We start from the raw sequence: 12,215 nt of genomic DNA on the forward strand, positions 1-12,215 counted from the left end.
GTACGCACAAGACCCAGTCCCGGCCCGGTCTCCATTCGGCGGTTCACACTGACAGCGCACGTGTACGTGTGTGCGGCATCACTTACTGGAAGATTATCGATTACACACGATATTAGCGGTTTGCGATCGAAATCGGGAGATTTGAAAAACAATTGAAGCCATGAACAGAAGATGAAGGAAGAAAAGATGAAGAAAAAAAAACAGCTCCGAGGTGGAGACTTAATTCGATTTCAGCGCGATTTTAGCGCCACGCTCGATCACTTCATCTCCATTTTGCCCGGGGCGAAGGGGGGAATGGGTAGTTGGAGATGGGAAGGTGTGAGAAAGGTGGTGCGTGAAGAATTGGACGAGTGTCTTTTCGATTTGATGTCAGCGTGTTGAAGACATTTTTTGGGGTTACTCTTTGGTTCGAACCGCACCACCCTCCAACAACGATTTGGACAGCGGTTTGGGATTGAGTAAAGAAAATTTTCTAAAAACTCATAAAAAAATGCTTCCCAAAGCTTTGGTTAATACCGTGCCTGGTACCGAAGGGTGTCACTTGCAATTGTTGCGTTTTTATAGTAGCTTAAAAAGCAATTTAAGATTTTTTATATCTTAACTCAGCAAAAAAAAATTGAACAGCAGAAAATACCAAATAAGTCCAAAGCGTGTGGCACGAAAGTCGAAAATGGCACAAATATGTGTGTGACACTGATGTCATGTGGTCTCGTTCCGTGAGGTTCAACTTTCTCCAAAAAATAAACTATCGAACCATAAAAGAGGCAAGCAAATCTGCTTGAAAAAATCTTACTACAAAGAACTCACTAAGGTTTGATATTTGAATTATTTTATAGCGCATCAGGTAATACGAGAGAAGTCTATTTACGTTTCCTTAGTTGTCTAGAAATAGATGCAATTTTTACTTAATATTCGAATGAAATTAATATTCCGTTGAATCTTCTAATAATCTCAAAGACATATTATTCAAAACAACCTTTCTACCGTTTATAGCAGTTTTACTTAGAACAATCTATTTTATGGTTACTTAATTTTCAAATGCGTAAGAGTTTATAGCACATCTGTTACATACTTTCTCCTAAAAAACAATCGAACCATAAAAGAGAGAAGTAAACCTGCTATAAAATTCTTCTATGTATGGAACTCAGTAAGGTGTGAAATTATTTTATAGCACATCAGACCATTCGCTCGAGAAAAATTATGCATCATTATCGAGAAAAAGATTAGATTTGTAGTGAATTTTAAAAGAAAAGGGCATGGAAACATATAGAAATGTCAGAGATATATGATTCAATGCTACGATTCTACCCTTCTCAGAAGAATTGTTTTATGGCAACTATTCTCAAAGGTACGCAAGAAGATTTTTTTTTTTGCGCTGGTTTATAACACATCAGGTGATTAGTTTTAAGCACTGTCATTTATTAGCTATTGGCAACCCAAAACAATGCTACGAGCTCGACTGTTAAGCTTTATAGCGCTCATTAAATCCTGGTCACGGCACCGAAATCTACAGTACACATGCAAGATGCTGGTACGGGCCGGGATTCAAATTACCCTAACGACAATACCATTTGCCAAGCGTTGACTAATTGTCGCTTGTCGCGCAACACCAATGGCACCAAACAAAGCAGCTGATCATAGAAATGCTTACCCTCGCGGAGGACGAGCGCGCTAATTATGGTGACAAATGGTGGTGCTGAAGAATGCGCACAGAAGTAGATGAGGTTCTCGTCGGTTCTACCTACCTTCCACATACGTATATTTCACACACATCAGCGACGACTATTAAAACGTCTCGAGTGAGAAGAATAGGTACAATGTGTGCTTCGCGAGGGAAAAAAAGCCATCTTGATGAAGCAATATGGGTAGTAGCACTGTTTTATGATACAGGGTACGTCTCGGGCCGGGTAAGGCGACCCTTATGGTCGTGCACCAGCCATAGACGCAGGCTTCTGGTGACGGTGGTATTAAAAATTGGAAGCATAAAATTTCGTGACATTCACCTTGAGGGGTAGAGCGAGCAGGTACGGGCTGGTAATCGATTCCTTGAGAATCGAAGGCCCAACATCACCTGCTTGGTCGGCGTCGACGCTTTTGGTGGACGCTTGCGGTGCCTGGCGAGATAATACAGTCTCGTTTATTATAATGTGCTACGGTGGCGTTCCCTTGCTGGCAGGTGGGAGTGTCCGCTAACTGCTCAGTGATCTCATTTGCAAACACCTTCCCGCGCCCGGGAGGTAATTTTGGGTGCAAAAATTGTGACCATCAATAAAATCGTGCCAAACGTGAAAGAAATCTCGCATAAATCTTTTGCAGAAAATCCGCTGGGTGATTGCTTAACTTGGGAGGGTTTTTTTTGTTTGTTTGTGGTTGAGATATTGCGCAGTCTTTTCCAATTTCCCATCCACTGTGCTGATCCTGCCGATGCGATCTGATTCTCTGGGGCCAAACGCTCGTGATCACCGCATCGCGACCAAATCGTGAGTGCGTGAGTGTGGCTGGAAATTAGCAATCAACCGAGAGAAAGAGCGTTCCGAAATGGTCGCCCATGTCCGCAGGCCGCCGTGCACAAATCGTGCACGGGGATACTGCGTCCGGATTTTGGTGGCGCGTTAGCTTAAGGATCTCTAGCACGTCTAGACTCTAGCGTCGGTCGGGCGGAAAATCGTTGGCCGCGGGTCAACACGGTTTGCCCCGGCACTAGAAACTAATCTCTCGCCGGTGTGCGTGCCCTTCGGTCGCCATTCCGATGGCACAGACAGACGGCGGGCAATGCAACATGACGCGCTAGAATGCACACCATGTACCCACCGGCCGACGGGTTGGGGCCGTTCTGGCAGACTGGTTTCCTAGGTGAACGATTTCCTTGCGAGAGGTCAAGGTGGTATGGTGGCTTGTGGAGCTGTTCTTCTTCTTCTTCTTCTTCTCACTCTTCTGACGATGCACAGACAGCGGAAATCCCGCACAAACACTAGCCCGCTCATCATCTTCAGGGGAGCGTGTGTGTACTTTCCTGCCAAAAAAACCAATTCCGTGGGGAATTTCTTCTCCGATGCGCGAAGATGCAGGAAAGCAAGTCCGAGGGAAACCGGTCCGTATGTAGGGTAATCGATACGCGGACAGAAACATAATTACCCCTTAGAACCCGCGAGCTGCTGGGTGACAGTTGAATATGCAACTGGCATAAAGCACATCGAGCAATGGTGCGGGATGTAAACAGATCGCAGCGAATATTGATCGATCGGCTGAAATTATTCCAATCCACGTACAATATGCTTTTAAGAACTTTATCGTCGCACCTTCGTTTTCGATTCGATTCCAATCAAAATTTTACCATTGGTCAGTGGTTGGCAAGAGATAGCCAATTAATTTTTATTTTAAAATCGTTTTCTTAAGTTTGTTACTGGTGAAGGAAAAATATTGAAAATGTATTAAAAAAAAATTAAATTGTTAAAATTAAAAAATAGTTTTGAAATTGAAATAAATAGACTCTAGTGTTTTTTCTATAATTTTTTTTTAACGTGAAACGTGTCAACCAAAGCCAAATGTTTGAGCAACTCATCAGTTGGAATGGCTTATGTGTGTCTATTAGCATTACCCAATCGTAAATGTCCCCGTAGCATCCTGTATCAGCACATCGAAAACCTCTGGATCCAAATCTCTTGAGAAATGTTTTCACCAATTTTCACTGAAATGTTTTTATCTGGTCTATACTGAATTACGCACTTAAATTACGTGTTTATTAGTTAGTGTGGGGGTAGTTTTGAAAAAGTAAGAAGAGAAAGAAAACAAACAAGCACAGCCTTGAATATAAGATAGCTTTCTCACATGATGAAAAGAATAGCGAGAGATGATCACCAAGAAATAAATATCAGCAATTTTGAGATTCAAAATTGATTTCTTCACTGTAAATCGCTTTTTAATAATATGCCAAAATCAGTGACACAATTAGCCTAGCTGCTCTGGACATCTGTCAGCTCCTTTTTTTTTGCAATAACAGATAGTCTCTCTCACGCTTCTCTTTAATTCCCTAAATCTTATTAAAAACATCCGTTTGCAAACCACTGGGGCAAAACGTTTTATTCACTTTTCAGCACAACACGAACAGGTTGATCACACCCGAAAAATTGAACTTCATTAAGACGCGAAATTGTTTGTCGCTTCTTACCTTCGTTCTGCCACATGCTACTACCTCGGACCAATAACCTAGGATAACCCGTTTCGCTCGCCTTCCCAAGCTACCTTCCTTAATCTTCCTCTTGCACAGGTGTGTAGGATTTTATTGAAGTCTACCTGTGCAGGCCGGGTAGCCTAGTGGAGATACTCATCCGTCGAAGTCTCTCTCTCTCTCTCTCGCTCTCTCACATGGGTTCTTCGCAACGGTACACGCACGTTCTCGGCTCGGTTCGTATAGTCTTGCTCGCTCTGTCTCCGTTATACATGGATGGGACAAACGGACCTGCGTGTGGCTGTGTGCCTGTGCGCGGTAGATATGGTGGGAGTAGCGTTTTCGCCGGACGTTGTTGATATAACCCCGGTGCGGCAACCCGTACAACCATCAGTCGTTGTGGAGTAGTCGGCGCGATAGAGTGTCGAACGAGCGGACCCATCAGTTCACCCACCTACCCACGAACATCCCTTATTCGGTGAAGTCCTGTCCTTTTTTATTGCCGTGTGAAGAATTGTGAAGCTTCTGTACCTTCTGTGCAAAAGTAGTGCGATCGACGCAAGGATGTACGGTGGTAGAATGCTGTTGATTGTGGTGTGCCTTGTCACCGGTAGTGTTAGTGCGACGCAGAAGCTCCAGGAGCGATACAGCTGGCAGCAGCTCGACTTTGTCTTCCCCAATCAACGCCTCAAGCAACAGGCACTGGCCCGCGGGGATTACGTCCCGACGAACGGTCTGCCGGTCGGTATCGAGCGTTGGGAGAACAAACTGTTCGTCTCGGTACCAAGATGGAAGGACGGTAAGTGTTCTGCCCAGTGTTCAAGGTTTATCCAATGTGTGTGCGCGGAAATGCGACAAAAACGTTTTGGGGAAAAGCCCAGCGTTTAGAAGTGAATCACGACAGCGAATGGGCCCTGCCAAAAATAAAAACAACGTTAGTTCTCTCCCGTAGGAATAACCGCGGGGTTGTTTGCCAAAAACTCGTTCGTCCGGTTGTGGCGGACGATAATGTGTGGTCGAAGTTGCAAAGTCTCGTTTTTATTTCGTTCTGCCATTTCAACCTCTAGACGTCCGTTGATCCTATTCCAAGGGGATGCATCGAGCTCTTTTTTTGTGCCGTTGAAGACCACGTTTGCATATTGGAGGAATGTTTTCAAAAGTGCAACTTAAGCCAGAATTCCTCAAGAAAAGAGCGACTCCTGGAGGTGAGAGCCTTCTGAGTTGCCGTTGCATCAATGTCTGAGCTTCCGGAGTCGGAGTTCTACCCAATATGCTGCTTTGACTACTTTGCGGAGCAAAAAGCTTTTGAAATTCATCAACAAAACGCCAACTTCAATGTATCAGGCTCCGATTACGTCTGCGTTACGCTACGAACTCACTCGAAACTGGCCTTTCCACGTGGTGAAATTCGTTTGATAAAGCTTTCTGTTTTTTTTACCTTTCCGTGCGTATCTTTCACCCACCGTTAATAAGCCATATCGGTGCACGGTCGTGGAACCGGGGTGGGTTTGTTATTTTTTTTTTTGGGGGTGTTTCTGATTTATTGGTGATGACGCTGCACGCTCAGCTCATTACCGCATTCGGTCGCAATCAATCCGTGACAGATAGCTCCCGCTTCTGTTTTGTTTGCCTTCGCATGCTCCGTAATTCCGCAACTCGTCGATGGATGGTGTAAATAATCAATTTAGACTAATTTCCTGCCGACCACAAACAAAAACAACTCCAAACAGCGACGTCATTGCTTGAGAAATTCAACTGCTCATTGTTGGTGTGGATGCTATTAATTAGCGAACAGGTACGCGAGTATAGCTAGTATACGCTGTTTTCGCCCTTTACTCATCCACGAGTCCACCATAAAGAAAAAAAAAACTTAAATGTGGAGCAGTTAATTTTTTCCCTCTGGTTGTATGGAGCAGTTCGAAGCGTCAGCGAAATTTGAAGATGCTAGACACCATTAACAAACCGAAAAATCGTGAAGAGCTCCACGAGTGAATGCCAAAGGTCCGAGTAGAGAAAGAGAGAGAGAGAGAGAGAGAGAGAGAGGTGTAAAGGGTGAATTGTTTCAACCAAACGAAATAAAAAAATAAAACAGATTCCAAAAAATTGGTTGAATGTTTTCGGTACCCGTACTGGCTTTAGCTTACTGTTTGCGGCCAAACATGCTGACACCAGAATTCCACGGACCTTTCCAAGAACAAGTACTGTATACAATTTTACAGCCGAAAAGGAAGCTGAAGTTACTGGGCCCACTTTTACGGTGTTACGAAGTAGTGGCAACGGATGGACACTGAGTTATGATAATGAAGACAGCCCTTTCGCGAGTATTCGGAGAGTGCTATAGCCTTGAATTTTCACCGAGGGACTGTACAAAAAACCGTCTGCTGCTCAAGGAAAAAGGGTATTAAGATGGGGTGAAAGCTCTTGCATATGTTACGGTCCCTGGCAGGGACCACGTTTGTCGCGGGTCTTAATGGACTAGTCGCGATCTTCAAGGCCGCGGGTTGCGTAACGTTTCGAATGAAACATACCTGAAGTAGCTAGAATTCCAAGCTGCACAAACACCTTGCGAGGTGGTCTTTCACCGCAGGAAGTCTACAACTTGCAACTGGATGTAGACGACCGAGACTTCCTAAACATTCAAAGCGGTCTCTAGAGACTTGGCGTAGCGATATAGGCGATCAATTGCTCTGGGTGCTTCGCAGCTGTTATCTTGTCCGAGAGATAGCGGAGACATCTCTCCGCACACACGCACACCTCGACAAGCGTTCCAACGCCAATGCTTAATAGCACTCGCGTAACACGCGCGCATTCAATTGCGCACGGGCAATTCCTACCTAGGGTAAAGCAAAACACATCGAAAGAAGTCCTCCGGTGTAACCGTGCGTGGAGCGGTTGCGGTTACGAGGGATGGGCAAATGGCGCCTCTTTACAACATATGCGCCATCCTTACGCAAAAACGCCCGAGCTTGTACCGCTAAAACCGCACCGCTGATTAACTAGGACATTTGTGCTCGGACGCTTTGTTGGCGGTTGTCTTCACCGCAACGCTCCCGCCAGACATGTGGCTTCCTACATTTAGCTGTGTTCTAGAGTCGCGATGCAATAGCTAGGCAGAATCTGAGCAAAAGGAAACCCACGTTGAGCGCGTGAAACATTACTCCGGTTCAGTGGACATTTGGGTGTGTGCGTTTTTTTCTCTCCCTCTCTCTCTCTCTCTCGGTTTGGTTTTTGACAAACGAAACTCCATGCTTTCCCAACATCTTCGTCCGAATGTGACGAATCGTTAAGGGGAGATTGCAAAAGCAGGTCGAGCTGGTGGTGTTGATGGTGGTGTGCTCAGTGCCCAAATTACTCGAACGAATCTGTTGCACACGCACCTGGCCAGAGAGCCCAACTATTGGTGATGGTGCAGTGTGTTAATAAACAAAAACACAAAAAATCGTCACAGTCTTTTCCGCCTGTTTATCTGTGACACCGGTCTGAGCCTACATGATTAGGGTATGCCAGCCCTCACTAACGACTTTGTGCAGTAGTAGAAAGGGGGAATGTTTTTAATTTGCGAAGGTGGTTAGGAAAGAAGAGCAGAGCGGAGAGGAAGGAGAAAACGGTAGGAATGTTGAAATCAAAGCGGTACTGAAATGAGTCGCGCTACTGCACACAGCAAGTCACACAGTTTTGGTCGGCACAAACGACCAGCTGTCAAAAATGGGGAATATGAAAAAAGACCACAAATGCGCTTTCCAAGAATTGTAGCTAAAGCTGTGCTGGGTACGAGCGAGCTTAAGGTGCAGATTTGCATAATTTGTTTCCACCCTCCTTACTACCCCACTGCCTACTTCGTCCGGCAGAGGCAGAGGGGTCTCCGTATTTCCCCCCTCTCCATGTACATTAAGTTTCCAAGAAATCCTAACATATTGCTAGGTAACCACATATACCTACCGGTTCTTGGACGTTTGTTGTGGGTCGGACCGGAATTATAGTCCAAATAGAGCTATCCAAAATCGCTGCCTGCGTACTGGCAACAATCACCGAACCATACCCTACCTTCCTACATTTGAATTTGATCTGGTTTTACGAAAATAAGATTTCATTTCGTGACGCCATTTGCAGACATTTGCATCACCTTGCTGGAGCTCCTAACGTGCTCGGCTAGATTTGGGTGGTGGAATGTTAGGGTGGGAATCGCTTGTTTTATTTTCGGTTTTGTTTTAAAGCGCAGCGCCTCGGTTGCTGCGTGCAAGTTCAAGGGCGCTCGCTCGAAATCAAGCGAAAGTGAAGTGGATTAGCTTCGGGGGGGGGGGGGGGGGGGGGGGCGCTAGTTAGCGACGATGACAGCAACAACCTTGACGGCCGATCCTACCAAGACCTACCCGAATAAACCATTAGTTAATGGTCGGCTGACGTTTGACTCCTAGGCGATGTCTGTTGGAGTGGAGTGGAGTTTGCTGCAAATGATACATGCTCCTTTAGGTTGCGGCGTGTCCTTCGGTTGGTGATCCGAGCGGGACAATGTTTAGATCTCCGTGTCCTGTCCCGACGTTGACGTTAATCCGTTTGATTTTTTGTTTTCTTTTCTTTGCTCACTCACGTAGGTATCCCCTCGACGCTCAACTACATCGACATGAACCAGACACCGTCCGGTTCGCCGGCCCTCATCCCCTACCCGGACTGGTCCTCGAACGTTGCCGGTGACTGCGCTAACGGACTGTCCACCGTGTACCGTATCAAGGCGGACAAGTGCGGACGGCTGTGGGCCCTCGACACCGGTACCGTCGGCATCGGCAACACGACCCAGCAGCTCTGCCCGTACGCCCTGAACATCTGGGACCTGAAGACGAACCGTCGGCTGCGCCGGTATGAGCTGCGAGCCGATGATACCAACGCCAACACCTTCATCGCGAACATTGCCATCGATATGGGGCGCAGCTGTGACGATACGTACGCGTACATGTCGGACGAGCTCGGGTACGGTTTGATCGTGTACTCGTTCGAGCAGAACAAATCGTGGCGCTTTGCCCACAGCTTCTTCTTCCCGGATCCACTCCGTGGCGACTTTAACGTTGCCGGGCTGAACTTCCAGTGGGGCGAGGAAGGTATCTTCGGTATGTCGCTGACTCCGCTGCAGGCTGACGGGTTCCGTACGCTCTACTTCTCGCCGCTGGCCAGTCATCGCGAATTTACCGTCTCGACCCGTATCCTGCGCGACGAATCGAAGGTGGAGGAAAGCTTCCACGACTTTCAGTACCTGAAGGAGCGTGGCCCGAACAGCCACACGACGTCGCGCGTCATGAGCGAAACGGGACTGCAGCTGTTCAATCTGATCGATCAGAATGCGGTCGGTTGCTGGCATTCGTCGCTGCCGTACAGCCCGGAATATCACGGAATCGTCGATCGGGATGATGTGGAGCTGGTGTTCCCGGCGGATGTGAAGATCGACGAGGAGGAACAGGTGTGGGTTATCTCGGACCGTATGCCAGTGTTCTTGATTGCCGATCTGGACTACAGTGATGTGAACTTCCGCATCTTCTCCGCTCCACTGTCTACGCTGGTCGCCGGTACGGTGTGCGATGTTCAGTCACAGTTCGGTGCTATTCAGCCCAAGTTTGGTGGAGATGCCGGTAGTTCCGATCTGGCGACTACGTACAACACCGACACGACTCTGCTGCCGACGACGTACTCGCAGCCCCTGTCCGGTTCGTACACCCCGGCGCTGAGCTACGCGCCGACCGCTGCTCCGCAGGTCCACAAGTTCACCCAGGGCTATGATGCGCCGACCTCGCACATGTACTCGACCCAATCCTACCCGACGACGGCCAAGGCGTACGCGTACAACAAGTACCACGGCGTTGAGTTCCACGCGCACGGTGCACCACACCACGGACACGGATATCACCATGGGCCGCACAGTCACGACGGTTCGGCGACGGGCGAGCAGGAGGGAGGCTACAATGGACATCGTGGCGGATACTGGAACGGTGCCCACAAGAAGCAGGACTCGTGGAAACAGTTCTTCTACTAGAGAATAGCGCACTACCAAGAGCGGAACTAAGCGGCTCTCTCTCACACACACACACATATATTTGTGCACAGTGTGCTCACAGAACAAGTACAGTACAGTAGTACCCTCTTTGAACTATGCTTAAGCTACACTAAACCCTCTCGGCAATACTACGAGAAGAGAGCGCGAAAGGGAGTAGAAAATGAAATAAAAAACAAGTATATCACATACACACAGAAACACACCCCCATACACAAATGATTAAAATTAGGATCCTATTTGTCACCTTCTTCCGTTGGACGAGAGCAGCTCGAATGGGAGAAAGAGGGAGAGAGCGATAAATTATGAGGTGCGTAATACGGCATTGCGTACGAGATTGTTGTACAGACACGTCTGATGCTGTAATAAACGGTAACAAATTATTTGTGTGTTTGTCATTTCTACCGTTGCACCTAATTGGTTGCAAACTGTATACGTTCTCTCCACACGCACGACGCATTCAGATCAGGTAGCACGAGATCTGCCTGTTATCTCGCCTCGTTAATGGCCTTGTGAAGCTTTCTCTTAAGCCATTTGACAGTTACACCACGCAGATTAAAAGTGGCGTGTTTTGTGGCCGCAGTCAATTAGGTTGCGAAATTCACATCCAAAGCCGAAGGTCGCCGGGCGGACGAGGTTGGTACCCGTGACGAGTTGGCGCACACGCTACGGGTGTTCTTTCAACGCCCTGCCGACATCAGCGTATCGACAGCAGTAGGTTTATCGAAATGAACGTAATTAATAACATTCCTTTCTCAATAGTAAATCAAAAACTCGAACTCGAAATAAAAACCTCCTCTTCCGGATCGAGCGCTGTATGTGGGGGAAGGCCACCGCATGCATCTAACGGCAGCAACAGTCGTCGTCGTCGTCGTCGTCATCGTCGGCGGTTGAGCAATAGATGGAGTAAAATTATGTTTATGACCGATTACAACAAACAACTCCGAACGCCTGCGGAACGTGACAGAGCCTCCGCACAGACAAGTGGAGCAATCCCAAACCGGAAACCGGGAGGCCAGCTTCATCCAGCACTGCTGCTGGCCGCTCACAGTCACATAAAACGTACGCATGAACGAGACCGTACTGGCACATACCGACACATATAGCTCATTAATCTTCAAACGCGCATATGACAACCCCGCTCATTGCATGCAAACGTTTACGCCGCCGGTCCGGTACTCCTCGCCAGCCCCGTCCGGACCGGGCTGCAGGTGTGCAAATTGTGCGGTTATCATTAATTAAAATCCAAATCATTTTTAGCCCATGGTGCTGCGCCGTGAACCAGTGCGTGTGATGTTGTCGTGAAATGGATTTTGCCACCTGGGGAGTGCATGCGAGCGTACGAGACGAGCCGAGACTGTATGAGCCGAGGTGGACGAGAAACTCCGATCATCATCGCAAAGCGATTAGCCAAACCGGCTGCCGGAGTATCGGTGATTGACGGAATTGGTCGTTAAATCGAAACGCAAATGATTCTGTGGTTTATTTATGTATTTCTTCGTCTCGTAGTTTGAAGGCAGCAACCTCCCCAGGTTCGATCGTTTCGAGAGGGAGAGAGTCGTAAAATGTGATTATGTGCCGATACGGTGCAGTCCGGCGCTCACCACCCTAGCTCCCCGGGGCGGTAGTGTGTAATGGATAGCTAAATAGTAAAGTTTGTGTGTAAAACTGTTGATAATTGATGCTGCGGGGTGCAATAAAAATACGACGGACCGGTTTTGTGTTAATTGATCGTTGGTGAAATGTTGATCTTGACATTAAAAATCGTGTAATGCTGTTTAACGTTCCGTGTGAAATGTTTCGGGGCGAGCCGGTGAAACATTTCACTGTGGAGCACTATGGTATGGTACTGTTGTTGTGAACTATGGTGGACACAAATGACTTTTCTTCTGAGGCAGACTTAAATAATTAAATTAGATTAAAATAAGATAGAAAAATTAAAGAGAAAAGTTAATTTTCGTTTAAGCAATGAAAATTGCGAGCATATGTTTTTGAAGAATTGAATTTTAG

General features: G+C 47.1%; 1 protein-coding gene across 1 annotated transcript; it reads left to right on the plus strand.

Annotated features, from left to right (window-relative positions):
* The first annotated feature begins 4,530 nt into the window (after positions 1–4,530).
* LOC118507756 (protein yellow) lies at positions 4,531–10,588 on the plus strand. Its single transcript, XM_036046772.1, has 2 exons — positions 4,531–4,967; positions 8,761–10,588. The coding sequence occupies exons 1-2, from the start codon at positions 4,733–4,735 to the stop codon at positions 10,185–10,187; spliced, it is 1,662 nt and encodes a 553-aa protein (XP_035902665.1). The 5' UTR covers positions 4,531–4,732; the 3' UTR covers positions 10,188–10,588.
* Positions 10,589–12,215: the final 1,627 nt, after the last annotated feature.

The sequence above is a fragment of the Anopheles stephensi genome, chromosome X (genome assembly GCF_013141755.1).
Source record: "Anopheles stephensi strain Indian chromosome X, UCI_ANSTEP_V1.0, whole genome shotgun sequence".
NCBI classification, from domain to species: Eukaryota; Metazoa; Arthropoda; class Insecta; order Diptera; family Culicidae; genus Anopheles; species Anopheles stephensi.